This window comes from Nothobranchius furzeri, chromosome 11, assembly GCF_043380555.1.
Source record: "Nothobranchius furzeri strain GRZ-AD chromosome 11, NfurGRZ-RIMD1, whole genome shotgun sequence".
In the NCBI taxonomy this organism is placed as follows: domain Eukaryota; kingdom Metazoa; phylum Chordata; class Actinopteri; order Cyprinodontiformes; family Nothobranchiidae; genus Nothobranchius; species Nothobranchius furzeri.
The window spans coordinates 26,101,196-26,126,123 of record NC_091751.1 but is presented as its reverse complement, the minus strand read 5'-3'; the positions used below and the strand labels follow the sequence as shown (position 1 = coordinate 26,126,123).

At 42.3% G+C, this 24,928-nt stretch overlaps 1 protein-coding gene across 1 annotated transcript; it reads right to left on the bottom strand.

The window, feature by feature from the left end:
• Nucleotides 1–5,862: 5,862 nt before the first annotated feature.
• LOC129164590 (uncharacterized) lies at nucleotides 5,863–13,334 on the bottom strand. The gene is made up of 2 exons (XM_054745158.2): nucleotides 6,013–13,334; nucleotides 5,863–5,945 (listed from the first exon to the last, which is right to left on the bottom strand). Exon 1 carries the CDS (start codon nucleotides 13,052–13,054, stop codon nucleotides 8,693–8,695), a length of 4,362 nt encoding a protein of 1,453 aa, XP_054601133.1. The 5' UTR covers nucleotides 13,055–13,334; the 3' UTR covers nucleotides 5,863–5,945; nucleotides 6,013–8,692.
• Between the last annotated feature and the right edge of the window lie 11,594 nt (nucleotides 13,335–24,928).

Genomic DNA, 24,928 nt, shown 5'->3' with positions numbered 1-24,928 from the left:
TACTGTAAACGGGCTTGTAAACGGGTTATTCTGATCAACTCAGAAACCCGAATACCGACCTTAACGTGATCATAACCCGGATATTGGCTGCATGTAAACGTAGTCACTGAAGTGCACTCCTGTGTATGTTAATTTTATACAACTTGCTCATGACAGCCCACATCCAAATGACAGCACTTTTGTTAATATTAGCATTTTACTTAAAAGCTACAGTTCACATATTATTAGGTTAATGTTTTAACAACCGTTAGCATTTTACCATATACCCTGCTGGTAGCACACTAGATGGAGTAAGGTAATGTTAAGAAACATGGTAGTCAGTGATCAACAACCAGCTTATTGGCTCAAAATACCTTATCTAGTTATAAACTGATACGCACCTACTGGCATGCCCCTTTACATTTCTTCATCAATGTTAATTAATGTTATTATTACGGCAGCACGGTGGTTAGCACTGTTACAGGGTCTTTCTGTGTGGAGTTTTCATGTTCTCCCCATGTTTGCGTGAGTTGTCTCCAAAGACATGCAGCTTGTGGGGATAGGTTAATTGGTTTATCAGGTAACATTAACAAGGATATGATGCAGGGCTGCACAATATATCGAAAAATTATCGTCATCGGGACAACGGGACGTGCGATAGGCCCATCGCAAAGAACGTCAAAAACGGCGATAAATGTTTGGTTCAATATTTCCATCCGTGTCATACATCAGCTTTTTGTAAACCAGCTCTGTTTTTTACGCTGAAGTACTATTTGACCAATCAAATGTAGCCCATCTGATATGCGGCCAATCAGATGGGTCCGTTCACATAATACGCCCGCCCCCTACGTAGACCCTTAGGATGGAAAGCAACACCCGAACCGAACTTAGCTGCGCCGTTCCCTTGTTCGGCACGCTGGCTCAGAGCAACAAGCACACTTTGTGCTGAGGTTTCTGGAATCAGCGCTGCTTTCAAACATGAACGTGAGTCCGCTCGGTGTCGTTAATCATTTTTACCGGGCTGACTTCGACATGTGCCGGTGAATCAACCCACCTCCATGTCGCTAGTTTTCCACCGGGTGGTGATGTTAGCCTCTATGGAGCTAGGATTGGGACAATATTCAGCGTAACTTGTACCAAGTTTTGTAACTTTGAACATGTTTCATCACATGTAACTTTGGATTCATAACTTGTAACTTTAGTTTTCTAACTTGTAATTCTCAATTCGTACTTGTATTTCTTGTTTTGTAACAGGAACATTGTGGTTTGTACATGTATTTTATATTTTGTAAAATCAAACTTTTATTTTGTACATTTACTACTCATTTTGTAACATCAAACATTCATTCAGAAACATGAAACTTTCGTTTTGTAACTAGCAGACTTCCAAATTGAAAAAATCAAGGTACAAGTTTGAAATCAAAACTCTCAAAACACACATTTCATTCTACAGGTACAAACCTCAAATCTACAGTGTTACAGATCTTTTTGTCTCGATTCTAGCGTCAGTGGGAGGAACTTGGGTGGAACCAATGAGAGCACGAGTCTTAGCTTAGAATCACATATTCTAAGTTAATTGTGTGATTTGTAACAAAAACAAATCATATATCTATATTGGTGAGAAGCTCTCTGCCGAGCGGTGGAGGCGACAGAAAGGCTGTTGGCTGTGTTTCAATCGCCCAAACAGCACGGAAGCAGCCGGCCAATTGCTGACAAGAAAATCAAACGGTAGGAATGGGAATCCAATCAGCGTCGACGTTGTTTCAGAAGCATGATGGGCGATAGAGGTACCGCCCAAGGCTTTCGTTGGTGTTCGGTAGAACTCGGCAGAGTCTCGACTACTCCAGCACATTTTTGGTCGTGACGCAGATGTAACATGGACACCGCCAGTGAGCCTACAACCAGCATGGATACCGGATCTCAGCAGCCACTGAATTCAGTTCGGTCTCTTCTCCAGTATCCGTTCGAGAGGAGAACTATGGTGGAAAAACTTAATGTCAAAGAGCTTGAACCAGATCAGCCCGACGTAAAGATAAGCCAGCAGGAGAAGGAGAGAGGTAAACTGTACACACAGGCTTCTCCCGAAATTGGTACACCAGGAAGGCTTGGCTAGCTGGATGCAATCACGCTAATGCATTATTTTGCTTTCCGTGTTTGTTATTCAAAACGGCTGGGACAGATAAGGCATGGATTGAGTCAGGAGTTACAGACATGAAACATTTTTCTGAGAAGGTGAAGAAACATGAGTTATCCCGGGCACACATGGACAACACGATGAAGCTAGCTATGCTAGGCAGAGCTAACATTGCCATGCAGCTAGAGACGTGGGGCACAGGCTTGCAGTGAAGAAACACAAGGAAGAAGTGGATCAGAACCGGCACATTTTGTCCAAGAGAGAGATGTCAACACAGTGTATGAGCACAAGGATGACCTCCTCAGATTTTTCCAGATGATCAGAGACTCGGATGACTTTGATACAGTCACTGAGAGAGAGGCAGGAGGCTTTGTGAGAATGCTGGAGGAAGAAGATTTCGGCTTTCTGCTGGCATTGTGTCACAAGATCATGCCACATGTGGACATGCTGTTAAACCAGCTGCAGAAGAAGAACATTGACTCTGTCTCCATCACAGGGGTCATCCAGAGCTTCACCAACAGCATGCAAAAGATCAGGTACATACTTGTTTATTTAATATTATTGTGATGAAATTCTCCAGTATGTTAGTTTCACAAACAGTAATGTGGATGTGGACCATTCATGGTCATGTTATTTTATGTGCAATTTAATGCAGTATTTTTCAACCTTGGTCCGCAAGGCAGCGTGCCAATAGTCAGACGCACCTGGATTAATCAGTTTGTCCAATGATGTAAGACAGGAAATAAAAGAGCTGTGCTTAATTCAGGAAATAGTGAAGTTGTGCACAAAGCTCAGAAAGCACAAGTTTGTTAAAAAAAAATAGCACAGCCCCACCAAAAATATTTTTCACCAGCCGCCACTGGTTGCAGTTTCATCATCTGAGCTGCTTTTTAAGATCTAGGTAAACTTGTTCAATTTGAGGTTAAAAACAAACGTTTTCACATATTTTCCATGTAGTTTTTTGCCAGTTCCTCTTCTGAAAGGTAGACAATTGTTTTTCTCTTTCCCTCAAAAAATCTTAATATTCTCCTAGTTTGGCCCAGCACAGATCACTTCCCAATTGCAGCAACAGCCTTATATCATAACCACATAGGTGGAGAAAATGTTCAGTAGCAATGAGAGAGTTTGCTGTTGCGTTTAAGTGATGTTAACTATTATTTAACATTTAAACTTATTTTCTGAGTTTTTTTATTTATTCAAAAAACCCTGGTAAGGGATGTTTTTCTGTATTTGGAGCATCAGAAAAAGTTTTATGGTGGTGGTGATGTGTTAAAGTCACTGAGAAACTGCATGCATGCAGTTTGTTGTTTTGCTGCTAATACAGTAGCAGGTGCAGCTGCTAATACAGTAGCAGGTGCAGCTGCTAATACAGTAGCAGGTGCAGCTACATATTTTAGCAATAAAAATGGTATGTTGTCATGGAATTCATGCATTAGTTTTTGTTTGCTTTGAACCCAGAGCAGAAGTCACACGCCAGACGACATCAACACTGCATACTTTAGTATTTGTTCATTTATCGCAAGTAATATCAATATCGCAATATTAAGCACCGTTATCGAATATTGCAGGTTTTCCTAATATCGTGCAGCCCTAATATGATGTTATAAGGTTTCACTTACGGTGGCACTCCGTTGTAATTTTGAAACAACTGAAGGCACTGGAGAAATGGTTTTCTTTTGCTTTTTGTACTATTTTTGCTACTGTTTATGCACAGTAAAAGTACAAATAAATACAGAAGCTGTATACATTTTAAACTTGTCATTATTTGAACCATTGTGTAATTATCACTGTATATATTTCATACAACAAATCTAGGAAGATATATATATATATATATATATATATACATACATACATACACACACACACATATATTTATCGCTATCGTAATAAATACCTAAAATTATTGTGAAAACAATTTTGGGCCATATCGCCCATCCCTACTAGTAAGCTTCTGAAAAACGTGAGGACCAAGAAAATGTCCTCACTTTGTAGGGGAAACGGTCAAAATGGTCATCAGTATGTACAACACACACGCACGCACACACGCACCAAGGGAAGATGTTTCTTTTTTTTTTAGATGAGGGGAACGAACTCACCACCTCATTGTTTACTTTCTGGTTGTCGACAAACGTAATATGCCATTTATAACGTTAGCTTCACGTGTAGCCTTTAAAAGTTGTGTTAAATGAAATTACCTGAGTAGAAATGAAGAGAACACACCCTCTTTGATGGAGGAATGTAGTTGAAAGTCAGATCTTTCCTTCTCACTGCAGCTATCCACGCCATCTGGCGTCTCCTTGTGAGCTCCTCCACACATTTACCGTGATGTTTTCTCCACTTCGGGAAGCGATAAAACTTGACTCCGTTGTCCACTTTCTCTCCCGTCTTGTCGTGTGAACGACTGTGACAGTCCTGTTACTGGGTCCACCTGCTGCAGAGAGACCTCACCTGTCCCGCTGAAGGAAAAGATCCAAACATACAAAAAGCATCAAGTGCTTCAAAAGCTGCCTGCAATAAAGAGAGCAGGATGAAGAGCTTATGGCCGGCGTGCTCCAGTGATGTTCACCCTGAAGTGGAAAGCAGTCTATATGTGCTGCGTCCGTCATTGCTCCCTCAGCTGAACGAGTTTCTGGCTGGAAAAGAAGCACAGCTTCAGGGGGGGAGTGGGGGGAGAGATGTGAGGTCTGAAGGGGAAAAGAATAAAAACGATGAGGGTTGTAATGGTGCCATCAGCTCATTCTTTGGCATTAGTGGTGTGGTGTTCAGGAACATAGCCATCAGCCTGTGGGCCCTGCCTGCTTTCCACCAGCTTCTCCTCAGAGGTGTTTTCCCTTCAGACACCGAGCCAATTAAATTACTAAGAAGTAGGCTGGACAAACTCCTTTCTCCCTACAGAGTCTCTGTAGCAACAGAGGAGAGAAGCCTGCAGTTGACAGTAGAGCCACTGGGTTTGGTTGGTGAGGTTTTTCAAAGCAGTGTAGCTGATAGTTGCCATGTCACCATCACTGTCTCTCTGAACCTGGACCTCCTCACCTTCTCCTGTTTTCACTCCCTGACTGGCGTTTGCTTTGGTCTCACGAGCCACGTTTCATAAGACAGTTTTCACATGGCCCACCTCCCGGGACGCCTTTCTGTCCTTTTTCTCTGCACCCAGAGCCTTTCAGCTTCGATATCAGTTTCTGGACTGGACCATCGTGGGAGGAGAAGAAGTTCTACGCAGCGATCCGAGAGGCCAGCTTAGGGACGGTGGAGCAGGTTCAACTCATGGACACGTTCTCACATCCTGACCTGAGCCAGACCAGTTACTGTTACAGACTCACCTACCACTCACACACACACGCTCTGTCACACACACAAGCTCTGACATTCCACAAACACCTGGAGCTTCTATTGTCCTCTCGACTGCATGTCACCATCAGGTAGCACGTTGCAGAAGCTCCTCGGAATGTTTGTGGCTGAAACGAATCACGATCAGAATGAAACTCATCAAATATTCACAGTAGTTGAAATTATCTGTGAAACATCAATAATCCTGTATGTGTCTGAGTTTAATCTTATAATAAAACTTATTAACCATTAATCTTTTGATAATAAACCACAACATAAAAGTCACACTCAGTAGTTTAAAAACATACGGACACAGATGAGTATTTTATAATAAACACCTGTTGTAAAGCTAATGGTGTCATGGCGGGTGAGAGTTTCTTGACCCACGACATGCAGAATCATCACAAGAAACCGGCAAGTAAGTAAAACGTTCTTTATTATTAAATCAGAGGAACGGGAACAGGCGACGTGCAGGCTGGCAGCAAGGCTCCAGGAGAGGATTCTGAGGAGGGAGAAAGAGTGAGTATATGGAGGGAATGATGGAGGATAATATGAGGAGGAGAGCTTACTGATGTAGATAGTGGTGAGAGCCTCTGGAAGGGCTAGGTCAGGTCCGGGTGAGCAGGAAGGCTCCAGAAGGAGGAGGGGCTGTCGAATATGAGAGGAGGTAGGAGCAGAGGCTTGGTGGGTGCAGGTGAGCGGCTGAGAGCGGGCGGCCAGGGGAGGAGACAGCATGAGATGAAGTGCAGGAATCTGAGCTGGTATTGAGATGGTGGAGGGTGGAGTGAAACCCAAAGCTGAGCAATCATCCGGCGTGGTGAAGTGTCACGCTGCTCCTTAAATCCCCTGGGCCTTGATGACGGGATCAGCTGCAGCTGGTGGCTCTCAGACACACCCACCTACAACAATACTCAGAACAAACAGGTTACATGCAGGAGGCTCACCACGGACCGTGATAAATGGTCCTGGTATTAAAGAGCTGTTTAGCAGCACAGCTGCATTACTGCCATCTTCTGGAGTTTTGACCGCATCCAGTCTACTTACTGGTCCTTGTTTCATCAATAACTTTAAAAATAACCTCTGAAATTCAGAAATAAAACTAAACCAAATGCACAAAATAAGCATTAACAAATAGAAATACTTTTGTATACATGTTTCTGTCTAAATTGATTTTTAATTGGTTTATTTGTAATCAGCATTTGACTGAAGGGATTTATGTAATTTTTCAGATCAACTGGGTAGAAACCACATGTCGATGGTTGAAACAAGCAAACCCTTCATTGTCTGACTTTCACGATGAAGGATGTTTCCGCCCTCCTGCGGACAGAAGCTGTTACCACAGCGTTTATATCAAGTTAAACAAGATGATTGGCACTTCCTGTAAATACTTTCAGAATAAAATATACTACTTTAAAATTTCTACAGTTTTTAAATTAGTAAACACCATATTTCATCTAGATCAGTTGTTCCCAACTGTTTACCATGAAGACCCCCGTACCAGTGTTGAAAACAAGCCAGGACCCCCCCAACCCCATCTACAAACACACATCACACATGATTAGTTACAAACTGCACAGACATGCGGTGCTGTAACTCCTATACATATTTTTGATTACACAGTTGGGCGTGTAATTGGGATTTTAGAAAAGTAATTTTTTACAAATAATAAATAATCTTTGTAACCCAACAACCTCAGCACAGACACAGTTGTGGGGACCCCTTTGGAGGGTCAAGTTGGGAACCACTGATCTAGATAACGGAAAATATTTTCTGTGAAAACTTTTCTTTTATACCAACTACGTAACTACTAAAACTCAATCATTTAAAAAGTCTTGGAGAGAGTTTTTCTCCACTGCTTTTGTAGTCCTAATAAGAATTAATTAATCGCTCTTAGTCTGGCCCCTGACCCAGAGCCCAGTTGCCATGGCAGAACCTAACAGGGACAAACAGTCCCAGGCAACATACCTTCTGGGGTCATCAGGGCACGCAAACCCCTACACCGCGATAAGGTGGCGATTAATAGTAGAGGATTATTTTTTTTTATTTATTTTTTTGTTTGTTTACTTTATTACTAACCCAACTAACCCCAGCCCTGTTATGGCCTAACCCAGTTTTAGAATGCTAAAACTAAACGCTAAAACTAAACGCTAACACTAAACGCTAAAACTAAACGCTAATACTAAATGCTAAAACTAAACGCTAACACTAAACGCTAAAACTAAACGCTAACACTAAACGCTAACACTAAACGCTAAAACTAAATGCTAACACTAAACGCTAAAACTAAACGCTAACACTAAACGCTAAAACTAAACGCTAAAACTAAACGCTAAAACTAAACGCTAACACTAAACGCTAAAGCTAAACGCTAACACTAAACGCTAAAACTAAACGCTAAAACTAAACGCTAATACTAAATGCTAAAACTAAACGCTAACACTAAACGCTAACACTAAACGCTAAAACTAAACGCTAAAACTAAACGCTAAAACTAAACGCTAACACTAAACGTTAAAACTTTGAATGCTAAGTTTGAAGTTTCCTCCTGAGAATCTTCCTCTGTATCCACAGTAGTGTAACTAATTTTGCATTCTTCAATTTTGATCTGAGTGTAATGGACTTTTTGCTTTTTTTTATGAGAAAGAATAAAGGAACGTGCAATGCAACGCCACAGGCTGAACTCTACTAGAGCTAACACACTGACTAATCTGAAGTGCAGACCCCACATTTTTTTCTAGGCCTATCCAGCCACTCCTATTATATTCAAAGTGATCGACTGACATAATCCGGCTCTTCTGGTCAGCTTGGAGCTCCCTGAGATGTTTTAATATAGTGGCTTCTCTGGTAGCTGCTCCCGTGTTGTCTTTGTGGACACATCTGAGAGCCACGACTTCATCTGCCCCCTGTTTTAAACCCTTGACCACTTGTCTAAATAAACTTATCTAAGAAAATATTGTATAATTCAAATGACATTTCATCTAGGCTGTCTCTTCATCTGGCTTCCAGTTCCGAATCGTACTGCTTAAAGTTTGATAAATCAGCTTTCTGAAACTTGTCAACATCCAATTCTCACGTGTTCACTGGCTCGTCAGTATCTAAGTCAGACAGATCAGAGTTAGAATCTTCTAATTCACAGAGATCTGAGTCTGACAGATTGTTATCAGACAGATTCAGATCAAAGAGATTTGATTTGTTGTCAGCGGTCTGTCCCACGATGAAATCAGGTGACGGGCCGTTTGTTTCCTCTTCCTACATTATATAAACTTTCCTTTTTTCAAATGCCGATTCTTCATCTGTATCCAAGTCAGACAGATCAGAATCTGATAAATCAAAGTCAGACAGACCGGAGTCGAACAGACCAGAGTCAGAATCTTCTAATTCAGAGAGATCTGAGTCCGACAGATCATAATCAGATGGACTGAAATCAAAGAGATCTGATTTTCTGTCAGCAGTCTGTCTTACATTGAAATCAGGGGATATGCTCGGTTCTTCTTTCTCCATTCGATAAACTTTCATTTTTTCATATGCCCATATCACATATGAGCTATTGCTGGTAGGAGGAAGGTGGCTCATTGTTATAAATCTGTGATTTAGAGCTTCTTCTGGAGTGATCCGCTCTGAGGGATTCACTGTAAACATCTTTTTCAGGAGGTCTACGAAAGCCTGCAGATCTTCTAACTCAAAGGGGTCTTGTATTTCTGGATGAATCATTAAGAAGTCATCGATAGAGTCTAGCGCAATATCATAGTCGTCGGCATTGATCATTATCGTCTCCGTATACTCCTGTGGTGTTTTAAACCTCCAAGTTTGGTTTGACTGGTCAAAAATGAAAAAGCGATCCACTTTCGTTCCCTTGCCAAGTAAATCCTGGTCAGGCAGACCGTGGAGCTTAAAGATCTGCCTCATATTGATAAACTCACAAATAGTATTGTGAACATGATCTCCAAGAAAGATGAAGGCCAGTGTACAAGCAACAGCCCACATGTCAATGGCTTCAGTCAGAGGGAGACCTAAGTTCACCTCTGGTGCTCTGAAACCACACACCTGTATGGTATCACAACGCCATAGTTTGTGTGTTTCCATAGCAACCCCAAAATCTATCAGCTTGACTCTGAAAGGCTGCGACTGATGATTAACCAGCATAATATTGTCTGGTTTTATATCTGCGTGAGTCACTCCAGCATTCTTCAGTGCATTCAGAGCCACCAGCAGGTCGCGGGCAACCACCCGAACTTCACTGACATCTAGTGGTTCCCACTCTCTCGTTTTAAGTAAACCAAATAAGTCCATGTCCAGCATCTCAAACACTAAACAGAGGCTGTCATTAAATTCAAAGTGATCGATTAACTTGATCAGGTTCTTCTGGTCAGCTTGGAGCTCCTTGAGATGTTTCAATATAGTGGCTTCTGCGGTAGCTGATTCACTGTTGTCTTTGTGGATAAATTTGAGAACCACGACTTCATCTGTCCCCTGTTTTAAACCCTTGACCTCTTGTCCAAAAGCAACACGACCCAAACATTTTTGAATAATATAAACTCCTGATTCCCCAGTGATTGTTTGATCTTTGTATAATTCAAAAGATGTTTCATCTAGTCTGTCTCTTCTGCTGCCTTCCAGTTCTGGATCGTGCAACTTCATATCTGATAAATTAGCTTCCTGAATCTTAAGGAGTTGAAAATCTGATGTGTTCGCTGGCTCATTAGATTCTTCATCTGTATCCAAGTCAGACAGATCAGAATCTGATGAATCAAAGTCAGACAGATCAGAATCTGATGAATCAAAGTCAGACAGATCAGAATCTGATAAATCAAAGTCAGACAGACCAGAGTCAGAATCTTCTAATTCAGAGAGATCTGAGTCCGACAGTTCATAATCAGATGGACTGAAATCAAAGAGATCTGATTTTCTGTCAGCAGTCTGTCTTACATTGAAATCAGGGGATATGCTTGGTTCTTCTTTCTCCATTCGATAAACTTTCATTTTTTTATATGCCCATATCACATATGAGCTATTGCTGGTAGGAGGAAGGTGGCTCATTGTTATAAATCTGTGATTTAGAGCTTCTTCTGGAGTGATCCGCTCTGAGGGATTCACTGTAAACATCTTTTTCAGGAGGTCTATGAAAGCCTGCAGATCTTCTAACTCAAAGGGGTCTTGTATTTCTGGATGAATTGTTAAAAAGTCATCGATAGAGTCTAACGCAATATCATAGTCGTCGGCATTGATCATTATCGTCTCCGTATACTCCTGTGGTGTTTTAAACCTCCAAGTTTGGTTTGACTGGTCAAAAATGAAAAAGCGATCCACTTTCGTTCCCTTGCCAAGTAAATCCTGGTCAGGCAGACCGTGGAGCTTAAAGATCTGCCTCATATTGATAAACTCACAAATAGTATTGTGAACATAATCTCCAAGAAAGATGAAGGCCAGTGTACAGGCAACAGCCCACATGTCAATGGCTTCAGTCAGAGGAAGACCTAAGTTCACCTCTGGTGCTCTGAAACCACACACCTGTATGGTATCATAACGCCGTAGTTTGTGTGTTTCCATAGCAACCCCAAAATCTATCAGCTTGACTCTGAAAGGCTGCGACTGATGATTAACCAGCATAATATTGTCTGGTTTTATATCTGCGTGAGTCACTCCAGCATTCTTCAGTGCGGTCAGAGCCACCAGCAGGTCGCGGGCAACCACCCGAACTTCACTGACATCTAGTGGTTCCCACTCTCTCGTTTTAAGTAAACCAAATAAGTCCATGTCCAGCATCTCAAACACTAAACAGAGGCTGTCATTAAATTCAAAGTGATCGATTAACTTGATCAGGTTCTTCTGGTCAGCTTGGAGCTCCTTGAGATGTTTCAATATAGTGGCTTCTGCGGTAGCTGATTCACTGTTGTCTTTGTGGATAAATTTGAGAGCCACAACTTCATCTGTCCCCTGTTTTAAACCCTTGACCTCTTGTCCAAAAGCAACACGACCCAGAAATTTTTGAATAATATAAACTCCTGATTCCCCAGTGATTGTTTGATCTTTGTATAATTCAAACGATGTTTCATCTAGTCTGTCTCTTCTGCTGCCTTCCAGTTCTGAATCGTGCAACTTCATATCTGCAAAATTAGCTTCCTGAATCTTAAGGAGTTGAAAATCTGATGTGTTCGCTGGCTCATTAGATTCTTCATCTGTATCCAAGTCAGACAGATCAGAATCTGATGAATCAAAGTCAGACAGATCACAATCTGATGAATCAAAGTCAGACAGATCAGAATCTGATGAATCAAAGTCAGACAGATCACAATCTGATGAATCAAAGTCAGACAGATCAGAATCTGATGAATCAAAGTCAGACAGATCAGAATCTGATGAATCAAAGTCAGACAGATCACAATCTGATGAATCAAAGTCAGACAGATCAGAATCTGATGAATCAAAGTCAGACAGATCAGAATCAGATGGATTGAAATCAGAGAGATCTGATTTTCTGTCAGGAGTCTGTCTTACATTGAAATCAGGGGATATGCTCGGTTCTTCTTTCTCCATTCGATAAACTTTCATTTTTTTATATGCCCATATCACATATGAGTTATTGCTGGTAGGAGGAAGGTGGCTCATTGTTATAAATCTGTGATTTAGAGCTTCTTCTGGAGTGATCCGCTCTGAGGGATTCACTGTAAACATCTTTTTCAGGAGGTCTACGAAAGCCTGCAGATCTTCTAACTCAAAGGGGTCTTGTATTTCTGGATGAATTGTTAAAAAGTCATCGATAGAGTCTAACGCAACATCATGTTTGTCGCCATCGATGATTATCCTCTCCGTATACTCCTGTGGTGTTTTAAACCTCCAAGTTTGGTTTGACTGGTCAAAAATGAAAAAGCGATCCACTTTCGTTCCCTTGCCAAGTAAATCCTGGTCAGGCAGACCGTGGAGCTTAAAGATCTGCCTCATATTTTTAAACTCACAAATAGTATTGTGAATATGATCTCCAAGAAAGATGAAGGCCAGTGTACAGGCAACAGCCCACATGTCAATGGCTTCAGTCAGAGGGAGACCTAAGTTCACCTCTGGTGCTCTGAAACCACACACCTGTATGGTATCATAACGCCGTAGTTTGTATGTTTCTATAGCAACCCCAAAATCTATCAGCTTGACTCTGAAAGGCTGCGACTGATGATTAACCAGCATAATATTGTCTGGTTTTATATCTGCGTGAGTCACTCCAGCATTCTTCAGTGCGTTCAGAGCCACCAGCAGGTCGCGGGCAACCACCCGAACTTCACTGACATCTAGTGGTTTTTTCTGTCTAATTTCCATTAAGTCAAATAAGTCCATATCCAGCATCTCAAACACTAAACAGTTGCGATCATTGTGAACAAAGTTATCGATGAACTTAATCAGGGCGTTCTCATGAGCCTGGAGTTCTCTGAGATGTTCCAATATAATGACTTCTCCGAAAGCCGAGTCACGGCGATCCATAAACTTCAGAGCCACTGCTTCATCTGTTCCCTGTTTTAAACCCTTGTAAACTGCACCAAAATTACCTTTTCCCAGAAATTTCTTAAGAATATAAACTCCAGATCGCCCGGTAAGGATCTCGTTTTTGTAAAACTTAAGAGGCATTTTAGCTTAATTGGCTGTTTTCCAGTTCTGAATACTGAAGCTGAAAGACTGGTGACTGATAACTGAATCTTATCAAGTTCAAAATATGGATTGTCTCTTAAAACTGATTTGATTTCAGCTTTTGACTGTGATAGGCTACTCACCAAGTTCCTGTCGGTAAAAGAATGAGTCCTTCTAAATACTGTCAGAAGGGATGTTTATGCTACACAACCGCTCTGGAGCTGTGATCTGTTCAGAATGATATTTGGAATGTGATCCGACCTTTATATGACGACGCATAGTAGTGACGTCATCAAAGCACCCAGTGGTCACGTGACACAATCAAAGCACCCAGTGGTCACGTGGCATCATCAAAGCAGTGGTCACGTGATTTACGGTGCCCTTAGTTGCTAATGCTAACGCTAACAGCTCAGCGCTGCTAGTCAACATGAGCGGTTACTGGCCGGACTCGACGCTAAAACGACCCTTTTCTCATTTCTACAGATATTTTTTGACCGATAATGTATGTTTATTATTACACTAATTATGTATTTTATCAAAGCATTTATTTTTTGGAGCGCCACAAACATTTATCAACTTTATATTTTTAAAAGATATATTGCAAACAAAACGTAGAAAACACGTGGGTTACAGATCGTATTTAGCTAAAATAGGTATAATTGTATAAAAATAAGTGTTTATAGAATACACCTATCAATGAAAGAATGTGGTTTATAATTTGAGAGCTTCTGTTCTCTGCATGCTAGCATAGATGCTCTTCTTTTTGTCTTAATATAGACTTTAATGTCAGTAGTTCCTTCAGATCTTCCAAGCAGGAGAGATAACTGTTTCCAGGATTTAATCTTCAGTCTGTCTGTTCTCTGCCTGCTGTCAGATGGAACATGAGATGATCTAAACTAATTTAAAACACGTTTTTAATAACTTGGGGGAAAACATGTGATTGTAAATGCATCTATAACCCTGCTGATTGTCCTTCCACCCTAACAACTAGTGTAAAATAGTAACTAATTTATTAAAATGTTAATTTAAATAAAGCTATTTCTGGTTAAAACCTTATTAGAAAACAGCATATGTGAGTAAAAAAAACATTTTTTATTTATTTCTTTATTAAAAGCCAGAGATCATAATAACAGAGAACTCTGATAAGTTCAACCTGCACAAACATTTTAAGTCAGGCATTGACATGTTTTAGTCTCACGAGACCCCACAAAAGAACTGCTTCAGTGAGATCAGCAAGCTCCAGACTTCTTCAGGACTAGAGGATCCCTCTCTCTGACACCAGAACCCAGATGAAAAGAGACAAAAACAAAGAAACACATCATTTAGCACCACAACAAGCAAACCCCCACCAACACTCCAGCACCAGTACAGATGGGTGGTGTTTTTGGAGGGATTTTAGCTCCCTTACCATTCCTTTTAATACCAGTGATCCTGGAAAAGGCCCCATCACCTAGCCAGCTGCACCACTCCACTTACCAGCATTTACTCCTTCCCTGATCAGACCAGATGCTTCCACCCACCTGATTGTTGCTCATCACCACTCAGGATCATGTGAATACATGAAGATGGACATGAATGCAAAGGCAGCAGTTTGACCTGAAACTTATTAATTAATGATCTAGTTATTTATTTATGCTGATATTTCATTGTTAATAATTCTTCTTGTTCTGTCTTCAAGTAAAGACTCTAATCCCAACCTGACCGTAAGTGATAAATAATTTAACAGATGCAAATGAACAGTCCTGCAGTAAGTACCAACGTTGTCAAGGTTCTGTTGTTCAGACGTCCTGATTCAGCTCTGGTTATTCTGGAAGACACGTCGTGTTACCATGGTTATCCTGAGTGTGTAGCATGCTTCAGCAGGTCACGGAAGTCAGCATCATGTGGTTAAACTGAAAAAATAAAATAATTACTCATGTTCATGATCACATTTTACTTTATTGATGATATGCCAAATGCTGCTGCTGTCTGTCAAATGATCTACATCTCTAACTAAACTGACCATGGCCGTCTCAGAATAAAAACAGCTTCCTCTAGTTGGGATGGATTAGTAACTGGAGTTGGAGCGAGTAAAGAGCTGCATGGACAAATGAAGTTAAAAATGTTTCTCATGAAGATTTGTTTGTCCTCTACCACTCTGATGTTCACAGACGGACATTATTGTAATAGAATTCTTTCAAATATTTAAAACTGCACTGAAAGTTAAAAAGCTGAATCAGACACTAGTTTAAACTCACTAAGAATGTATTCTGTATCTTTACATGAAGGGAAAGATAGAAATTTATTAGAAATAAAAGTTATTAAAACTTAAACTGCATCCTAATTATGTCTTATTACTCTTTCCCCTTGACAGATGGTGACATCCTCAAACTAAAGGGAGTTCTTTTGAATGCTTTCATTCTTTGAAGTTTCCTCATCAGAATCAACCTCTGTATCCAAGATCTGTGTAACAATGAAATCTGGTGTATTTTGATTTGTCTTCTTCCCTTTTTTGAGTTCACTCAGATCCACCAGCAGGTCGTGGGCAAACCACCTGGACTTGACTGACATCTAGTGGTTCCCCCTCTCTCATTTGAAATAAACCAAATATATTCATGTAATATGTTTCAAACACTAAACAGAAGCTGTCATTATATTCAAAGTGATCGATTAACTTAATCAATGGTGATAAACTTCAGAGCCACTGCTTCAGCTGTTCCCTGTTTTAAACCCTTGTAAACCTCACCAAATGCACTGTTTCCCAGAAATTTCTGAAGAATATAAACTCCTGACTGCCCGGTAAGGCTGCATGGTGGTGCAGTTGTTGGCACTGTTGCCTCGCAGCACGAAGGTCGCAGATTCGAAACTCGGCTATGGCCTTTTTGCGTGGAGTTGCGTGTTCTCCCCATGCATGCGTGGGTTTCCTCCGGGTACTCCGGTTTCCCCCACAGATCACAACATGCCCTATAGGTTATACATTGTAAGTTGCTTTCTTCTATACATTGTTTATTTGGTTTTATGAATGTTAAAAACCTCCTTCACAAGATCAATCCATTGTCCATCTATCTTATTTATTACTGTAATCCATCTTATTTATTAACCTAATCTATCTTTTGATTATTTCCTAACTTTTTCAGAAAGCATTTCCAAAGAGCTTATAATTAATAAATTAAAGTCAATAAATAAAAAAACAAAAGTTAAGAAATAGTGAAAATACAAAATAATTTGCTGGGTGAAATTTTATTGCTGGTGGGCCGATTCTGGCTGACAGATTTGGGTGTTGGTTGTCTTACTTGTTGGGGTGCACATTTTGTATCGGTGTTCTGTCAATGTGGGCTTTACCTCAAAAGAACCTTGAAATCTCATCTCTACACAAACCGTATTTCACAAACCAGGAATATATATATATATATATATATATATATATATATATATATATATATATATATATATATATATATATATATATACATATATATATATATATATATATATATATATATATATATACAGACAGACAGAAAATGGGCTGTTTATACTTTAAGTTGCTGTAGCTTACAATTAAATGTATTATCTATGAAAGATTAAATGTTTTGTGGAGTGAAATAACAGGAATTTCTGGGCCAAACCCATCCTATTTCATAGGCATATCTCTGGCGTTTATAACAAATCAAACCTTTTGAAAATCGGTTTAAAACTGAGCAAGTTAGTTTTATTTAAATAGTATATGCACCATTCACCCCAGTGCAAAGAAAGGGGTCAGCTGTATGAGGTAAGATGGCCGCCACGTTCCTGCGTCGCATCCCATTGGCGAACAGCGGGGAGGAGGCATCTAGTGTTTTTATACATATCTATGCTGCTAATCTCGAACAAGGCAGCTGGAGAGTAGGACCTGGCTGCAGACATCAGCTGGTGTGTCGAGAACAAGATGGCGTGTCATTACTTTTACCGGAAAATCGACGAGCGAAAGACCTCGGCGGGAAGTTCTGTTTCGTTCCCTCCTGACTGCCAGTGGCAGTAAACAGAGTGGATGACTTATGCCAGAAGTGTCACGAGGAACATAAAACTCACCGTCACTCAGGAGGTAGCCGCCAGAGGCAGCACCGCCGAAGCGAGCGCGGACCCGTGGCCAACGTTGAGGCGGTAGAAGCGTGAAAACGTGCACGGAGTTGCCCAGGACGCCGCAGCACAGACGTCCGCCAGTGGCACACCTCTCATCGCCGCCCAGGATGTAGCAACACTCCTGGTGGAATGGCACACGATCCCAGGGGGAGCCACTGCACCCACTGCCGCATAAGCCATCGCAATGGCATCCACGACCCAATGCGACAGCCTCTGCTTCGAAAGGGCCCGACCCCTGTTCACACCTCCGTGACAGACAAACAGCTGGTTCGACTGCCGGACAGTGTTTGTGGCCACAATATAGAGCTGCAGTGCCCGGACCGGGCACAGCAAATTCGCCCGCCGTTGTTCCTCCGAATGAAATGGGGGAGGGAAATACGCCCCCAGCTTGATTGCGGCATTCACGTAGCCAGCGAGCAGAACCTTGGTAAGAAAGGCAACGTTGGGCCACAGCGTCACCCCCGACCCATCTGCCTTCCACCGCAGGCAGGCGGGGCTGATGTCCAGTGCGTGCAGCTCACTGACCCGTTTAGCTGACGTCACTGCCAAGAGAAAGGCAGTTTTCACAGACACCACTGCCAATGGGACGGTAGTCATCGGCTCAAAGGGTGGCCCACACAGGGCCTGCAGGACCAGGGGAAGGTCCCAAGCAGGTGCCGGCCTGCACAAGGCAGGACGCAACCTTCTCACGCCCCGCAGAAACTGGGTCACCAAACAGTGAGCCCCAATGCTCCTGCCATCCACCAAGAGGTGGTTGGCCGAAATAGCCGCCAGGTGTACCTTAAGGGTCGAGGCGGCCCGGCCCTTGTCAAACAGGTGTCGGAGGTACCGCAGAATCTCATGCAGGGGACAAGAACCAGGGTCCACGTCCCTGCCGGAACACCAGGTAGAGAACCGCTGCCAACAGCGAGCGTACGTGGCCCTTGTAGACGGAGCCCTGGCACTATCCAGCACCTGCTGGATGGAGGGCTCTAAGCCGACTTGGGGCTGCCTGCCCCTTTCAATGGCCACACCGTGAGCCGAAGATGATCTGGGGACGGATGCCAAATCCTCCCCTCCATCTGAGACAGGAGGTCTCGTCTCGCCGGCAACCGCCACGGCTCTCCGTTCAGCAGACTGAGAAGCAGTGGAAACCAGATCCTCATGGGCCAGTCTGGCGCCACCAGAAGGACCTCGTGTGACGAGTCCACTCTGTTTACTGCCACTGGCAGTCATCCAGGAACTCACAGAACCATAGTTACACCGTAACTTCCGTCTGGTCTTTTTTTGGCGGCCACTACATTGGTTTTGTGTTTTTGTTTCAACCATACTCGGCGGGCTTCAAAGAGGAAAGGTAAGGATGAAATTAACTAATTGTTGCAACCGTTCTTAGTTCTTAAATGTAGGCACTATAGCATTTAAAGCTTTACCAGAGAATTATTGCAAAGGCACCGTGTTTCATAGCTAACTGTATCAATATTAACATAACTAATGCAGGGAGTTCACAAGCTAGCTAACACAAAAGCTACATAAATAAAGCTATCAGCAATTTTAGCTTAGCTTTAACTTAGCTATTTGATTTTTCTGGTCTCCCTGTTTGTTAAAACTGTTAAAGTAATAATATTAACTTTATATATAATTTAGATATGATATAAAGACCACGATTTCTAATACTGACTTGACTGAAACGTTATTAATACCCTTTTTTAATTAAAAAGCGTAGATTTTCAGAGATTTGTAAGTGGTTTCAATCACTAGCTTTCATACGAGGCTAAAGTTAGCTTCCGATTCGGGAAATGGCTAAAGGGCTAATACACCCAATTTTTCTCTACTCTGACCATTTTTATTCTGCTCTAGCTCAAAACCTACAACACATACACTCTTCAAACCTGTTTTAGATTATTCTGGGCTCGTAGGAATGCATAAAACATAGTTTGTGATTTGTGAAACCTTCCTCTGATTTGTGAAACTTCAAAAAAGACAGATTTATGAATTTATTTTTCAGCATCTGGCCCACACTGGAACTGGTCCTGTGCACCCAGAAATAAAATGTATTTTCTGGACAAGCTTAGCTTTCAATATCTCTAAATATTTTTCAGTTATTGTGTGTGGTGTGCTGGATCATTCTACTGTGGTTGCACAAATCAGGTGTCCTGCAACAGGTACAATAACTTTGAAATAGTAGCCGCTTCTCTAATTAATGCCGCCCTCCTTCTGATTCTGTTTCAGAATAATCCTAACCTTATAAAAAATAGATATTTTTGTCGACTGACTGCTTTGATCGGGTTTGGTTTATATTAATATTACCGGATTTAAGCACATGTAGCTGCAAATCATTCAGAAGTTACAGGCCTTAAATATAGATCTAAAATGAATATCGGACTTCTTCAAGTGACACTGACAAAACTCCTTACATGTGCTTGTATTCTTCATTTGCTAATAAGATGTATTTTTATCTAAATTACAGGACAATCGAGGCTTTGAAAAATGGAACCCAGGCAGTGATTTCAGATGGTGAAATCAAGGTAATGTTTAATTATAATAAATTAAGACTCTAAAATTGGACATAGGATAATGCAATCCCTTGTTTTCTGTGGTAATGTTGCTTATTTTTAACTCTTGTCTCTACTCAGACTGTGTATAAAGCCTGGTTTATGCTTCTCCATCAGCTCTGCAAGGGACAGACACGCACGGATTGACGGAAGCGTTTTGCTCTCATACTTCTCCGTCTCCTGGAGAGTGTTGCAAAGCAATTGCCCTGCAGGACAACAGAGGGCGTAGCGCTGTTCTGTGGTATCCTGTCATGTATCGGTCCAAGATAGTGTGTTTATATTGTGTTTTTTGTATTTAAGAGATTTTTTAACACGGACATATTTGTCTCTCATTCCACTTCATGCGCTCGCCACCTCTAAACCTAAACCCACTTTTCCTGTCATTTCCGTCCACAAATAAAACGCTTGCTGCGCATCTTTTCACTCCTCCAGTCACAGGGAATTAAACGTTCATGATTTTAGAGTTTTTTCGCGAGGTATTCTTCAAGCTTCTCCGTGTCTGCCGCCAGTTATCCTCGGTTCTCTTTATGTTTTTGAGGGCGCACTGGCGGAGCTGTAAACAGCGGCGTCCTGACCAATCACAAGCTTGAGTAATCTGTCTCGTTCGACGGATGTTTAAAAAAGAGAGCTCGACTCCGTCCGTCCTTGCGGAGCTCTCCGGCAGGCACGCAAGGACGTTGCGTGTCTCGGCACTGACACAGAAGCATAAATCAGGCTTAAGGATCTCTGCAGCGGTGGAGTGAAGTCTGGCCTCATGTATCTGTGGCACAATCCAGGTGTCTCGCTTAAATTAAAGCAAAGACTAAAGCCACTGATGTTCCACTTTGCTGATGCACAGGTAAATGTATACTGACTTACAATAAGCTGCATCACATTTATTTATGTGGATGCATGGTCAGTGGGCCACCTGGGTCCGTTGTCTAATGCTGAGAGGAATGTTTTGTTCATTTTTATGTTAACGTGTTTTATAGGTTGACGAGCTGACAGAGCGGATTGGTTCATGCTCAGGAATAGATAAACTAATAAAGAAGGGAGAGTTCCAGTTTCTGGACTTGGTGTTTGATGTCCTTGTTCCAGAGGTACAACGCAGTCTTCAGCAGTGATTGGTATAAAAGTTACTTTTCGAAAACATTTGACAGTGTATGAAGTAATCCTTAACAGAGTTTGGTGGCAGGAGAATCTCGTCTCTGCTTTTTGCGGATGATGTGGTCCTCCTAGCTTCACCCAGCTCTGACCTTCAGCACTTGCTGGGTAGGTTCGCGGCCGAGTGTGAAGCGGCTGGGATGAGGATCAGCACCTCCAAATCCATGGTTCTCGACCGGAAAAGGGTGGCTTGCCAACTCCGGGTCGGGGGAGAGGTCCTACCTCAAGTGGAGGACTTTAAGTATCTCGGGGTCTTGTTCACGAGTGAAGGTAGGAGGGATCGGGAGATCGACAGGCGGATTGGTTCAGCGTCTGCAGTGATGCGGACGCTGAACCTATCTGTCGTGGTGAAGAGGGAGCTGAGCCAGAAAGTCAGGCTCTCGATTTACCGGTCGATCTACGTCCCAATCCTCACCTATGGTCATGAGCTTTGGGTAATGACCGAAAGAACGAGATCGCGGATACAAGCGGCTAAAATGAGTTTCCTCCGTAGGGTGGCCGGGCTCAGCCTTAGAGATAGGGTGAGGAGCTCGGACATCCGGGAGGGACTCGGAGTAGAACCGCTGCTCCTCTGGATCGAAAGGAGCCAGTTGAAGTGGTTTGGGCATCTGGTCAGGATGCCTCCTGGACGCCTCCCTGGGGAGGTGTTTCAGATATGTCCTGCCGGCAGGAGGCCCCCGGGTCGACCCAGGACACGTTGGAGAGGTTACATCTCCAATCTGGTCCGGGAACGCCTTGGGGTCCTGCGGAGGAGCTGGTGGAGGTGGCCGGGGAGAGGACGGTCTGGAGCTCCCTAGTTGGGATGCTGCCCCCGCGACCCGGACCCAGATAAGCAGAGGAAGACGACAACGACGACGATGAAGTAATCCTGCATGTTTTTCAGGTAACAATAAAAGTGTTGGAAAAATGGGAGGGGATGAATCGATATGCAGCTGAGAAAGCCATGCTTCAGCAAATTCATTTGTACCCAAAATAAAATGGTTGTGAAATTAAGTGTTTCTTTGGTTTTATTGTCTTTCACTCAAAATAAATACCAACTAGCTAAATAGTTATCGGCTGTAGTAGTTAAATTCTGTTGCAATGAGCTGCTGTGATATACAATAGGACAGTGTTATGGATATTTAATAACTAATTTTTGTTGCTGGTGAGAGAGGAGTGTTGCTGAAATGTTTTTCACTGCTTCTGGGAGTCCTGTACTTTAGCAATTGGTGTAGGTCAAAAGTTCATCTTGGGCTTAACAATAAAACTGAATATTTAGCAAGTACTATTTTGTTTGCACATTTTGAAAAGTCTTAGTTTAATGTGTTCTCATTTTTTTCCATATGTTTTTTAATTCACTTTACAGCCTTTTATTGTGTGTGTGTATATATACATATATGTGTGTGTGTGTGTGTATATACAGTATATATATATATATATATATATATATATATATATATATATATGTATGTATGTATGTATGTATGTATGTGCTACTGTCATAAAAATTCCCTGTCTGAAGGACAAAGGGATTTAATATTCAATTTTCATGCAACGCAGGTAACAACGTTACTTAAGTTTGCCAGTCCAGATCTGAAGAGGAAAAAAAATCCGAAATAAAAAGCTTTTTCCGGTAAGTTTTGTTTTTTAAAAAACTACTTCCAGTGAAAGTAATGACTTCTGGTTAAGGTAATGACCCACCGTGTAATTTTTCTCTTAAATATGTACAAATCGAAGAGAAAAACGACACGGTATGGTTTTGAAAAATTCAAACTACTTTTGTGCTTTGTCAATAAAGCGTATTCAAGAAAAAAAAACTACTTCCGGCAAAGGTAATGACACTTGTTTTTCCGGATACGTCATTTCCTGTCACGGCAAAGACGCCAGCTGATGTCTGCAGCCAGATGCTCTTGCAACAGTGGTGATGTCATAGTTTTCAAAAGTCTCTCAGCAGCAGGTGACGCGGAATCCTGTGACGGGCCACGTCTAGCGTCTTCTGACCCTCTGTTTGCTGACTCTGTAGATTTCTCCATGTCCTGCTGCACTGTCTCCTGAGGTTCTGTGTCTTTTCCTTCTGGATGTAGCTGAAGGTCTACTCGATTTCTCCTCAGGGACACTCCACCCTCCATCTGGATCCTGTATGAACGTGGTGCCACCTCCTCCTTCACCTGACCTTGATGTCTCCAGGTCCCTGTAGTAATGTCTCTGAGACGCACCTTGTCTCCTGGCTTCAGGGAAGGCGGGTGTCTCACCTTGCGATCATGCAGCTGTTTTTGTTTCACCTTTTGTCCATCCTTTGCTTCCTTAACTTTATGTGCAGCTTTTGGCGTCAGCAGGTCCTCATTAACTGGTAGGTTGGATCGAATACGTCTCCCCATCAGCATCTGAGCTGGTGACATTCCATTCTGCAACGGTGTGCTTCTATAGATCAGTAGGCTCTTCTGAAAATCCTCTCTGTCCTGAGCTTTTTTCATTAATGTTTTTATTATCTTGACGGAGCTTTCTGCTAAGCCGTTGGACTTTGGATATATGGGGCTTGATGTTGAGTGTTGAAACCCCCATTCCTTAGCAAAGGTGGCAAACTCACAGCTGGAAAACTGGGGCCCATTATCGGAGAAAAGTTCACATGGGACACCATGCCTGGCAAAGACAGTCTTGAGATAAGCGATCGCTGCTTTACTTGAAGTTGTCTGCAGTAGCCCAACTTCTGGATAGTTTGAAAAGTAATCTGTCACCACTATGTAACTTTTCCCATCAAAATCAAACAGGTCTGTTCCTACCTTATAGTAAGGTCTGTGTGGTGCTGGGTGAGCCAGCAGTGGCTCCGCCGGCTGTTTGGGCCTGTAGATGCGGCACTGTTCACATGAAGCTGTGGTCTGGCTGATGTCTTGGTTGATTCTTGGCCAGTACATTACTTCTCTTGCCCTGCGTTTACACTTGACCTCTCCGAGGTGACCTTCGTGGATCTTTTGGAGCATCTGTTTGCGTACTGAGGATGGTATGACATATTTGCTCCCTTTCATCACTATGTCATCCACCACTGTTAGTTCTCCTCTGCAGTTCCAGTAATCCTGGATTTGTGTGCTCTTAAGTTCATTCATGACTTCGTCTGTATTTGTCTCTATTTTTATCTGTTCTGATCTGTCAGCAGATACTGGCAGAGATGTCATCACCATGTCAACATATGCTTGTATGTCCAGACTTTTCTCAAGGTCTTCATGCTCTTCCTTATCCACTGCTCTTGATGATGTATCAGCTGTGTACATATACTTTCCTTTGGTGTAGATCATGTGCACGTCGTATTTCTGTAGCCTGATTAGCATGCGCTGTATCCGTACTGGGCAGTCATTCAGTGGTTTGGACATGATGGACACCAGTGGTTTGTGGTCAGTTTCCACTTCAGAAGTTTGGCCATATACATACTGATGGAAACATACACATGCATACATGCTCGCTAACAGCTCCTTTTCGATTTGAGCGTATCGTGTCTCTGCACTCGTCAAAGCTCTGGATGCGTAGGCTACCGGCAACCACTGTTCCTCATGTTGCTGCAACAGCACTGCACCCAGTCCGTGTTGTGATGCATCTGCTGAGATCCTGGTGCTTCTCTCTGGGTCATAAAACTTCAGCACTGGCTCTTGTGTGAGAATCTCTTTTAACTTTAGAAAACATTGTTCTTGCTCATGGGACCAGATCCATTCATTCTTTTGTTCAAGCAAACTTCTGAGAGGGGCTGACAATGTTGACAGTTGTGGGACAAACTTTGCCAGATAGGTGACCATTCCTAGAAACCTTCTGACGTCGTCTTTGTTGTTTGGTCTTTCCATGTTACAAATTGCTGACGTTTTCTTTGGGTCTGGCTTCACCCCGTTCTCACCGACAACATCTCCCACAAATGTACGTTTTTTCACTCCAAACTCACATTTATCTTTGTTTAGTTTCAGATTGACTTCTCTTGTCTTGTCTAGTACTTGTCTCAGTCTTTGGTCATGTTCTTCTCTAGTGGTTCCCCAAACTATGATGTCATCCATCATGGTCTCCACTCCTGGAATGTGCTCAAAAATCATATGAATGGTCTTGTGGTGGACTTCAGGAGCTGACAGGATGCCGTCTGGCAGAC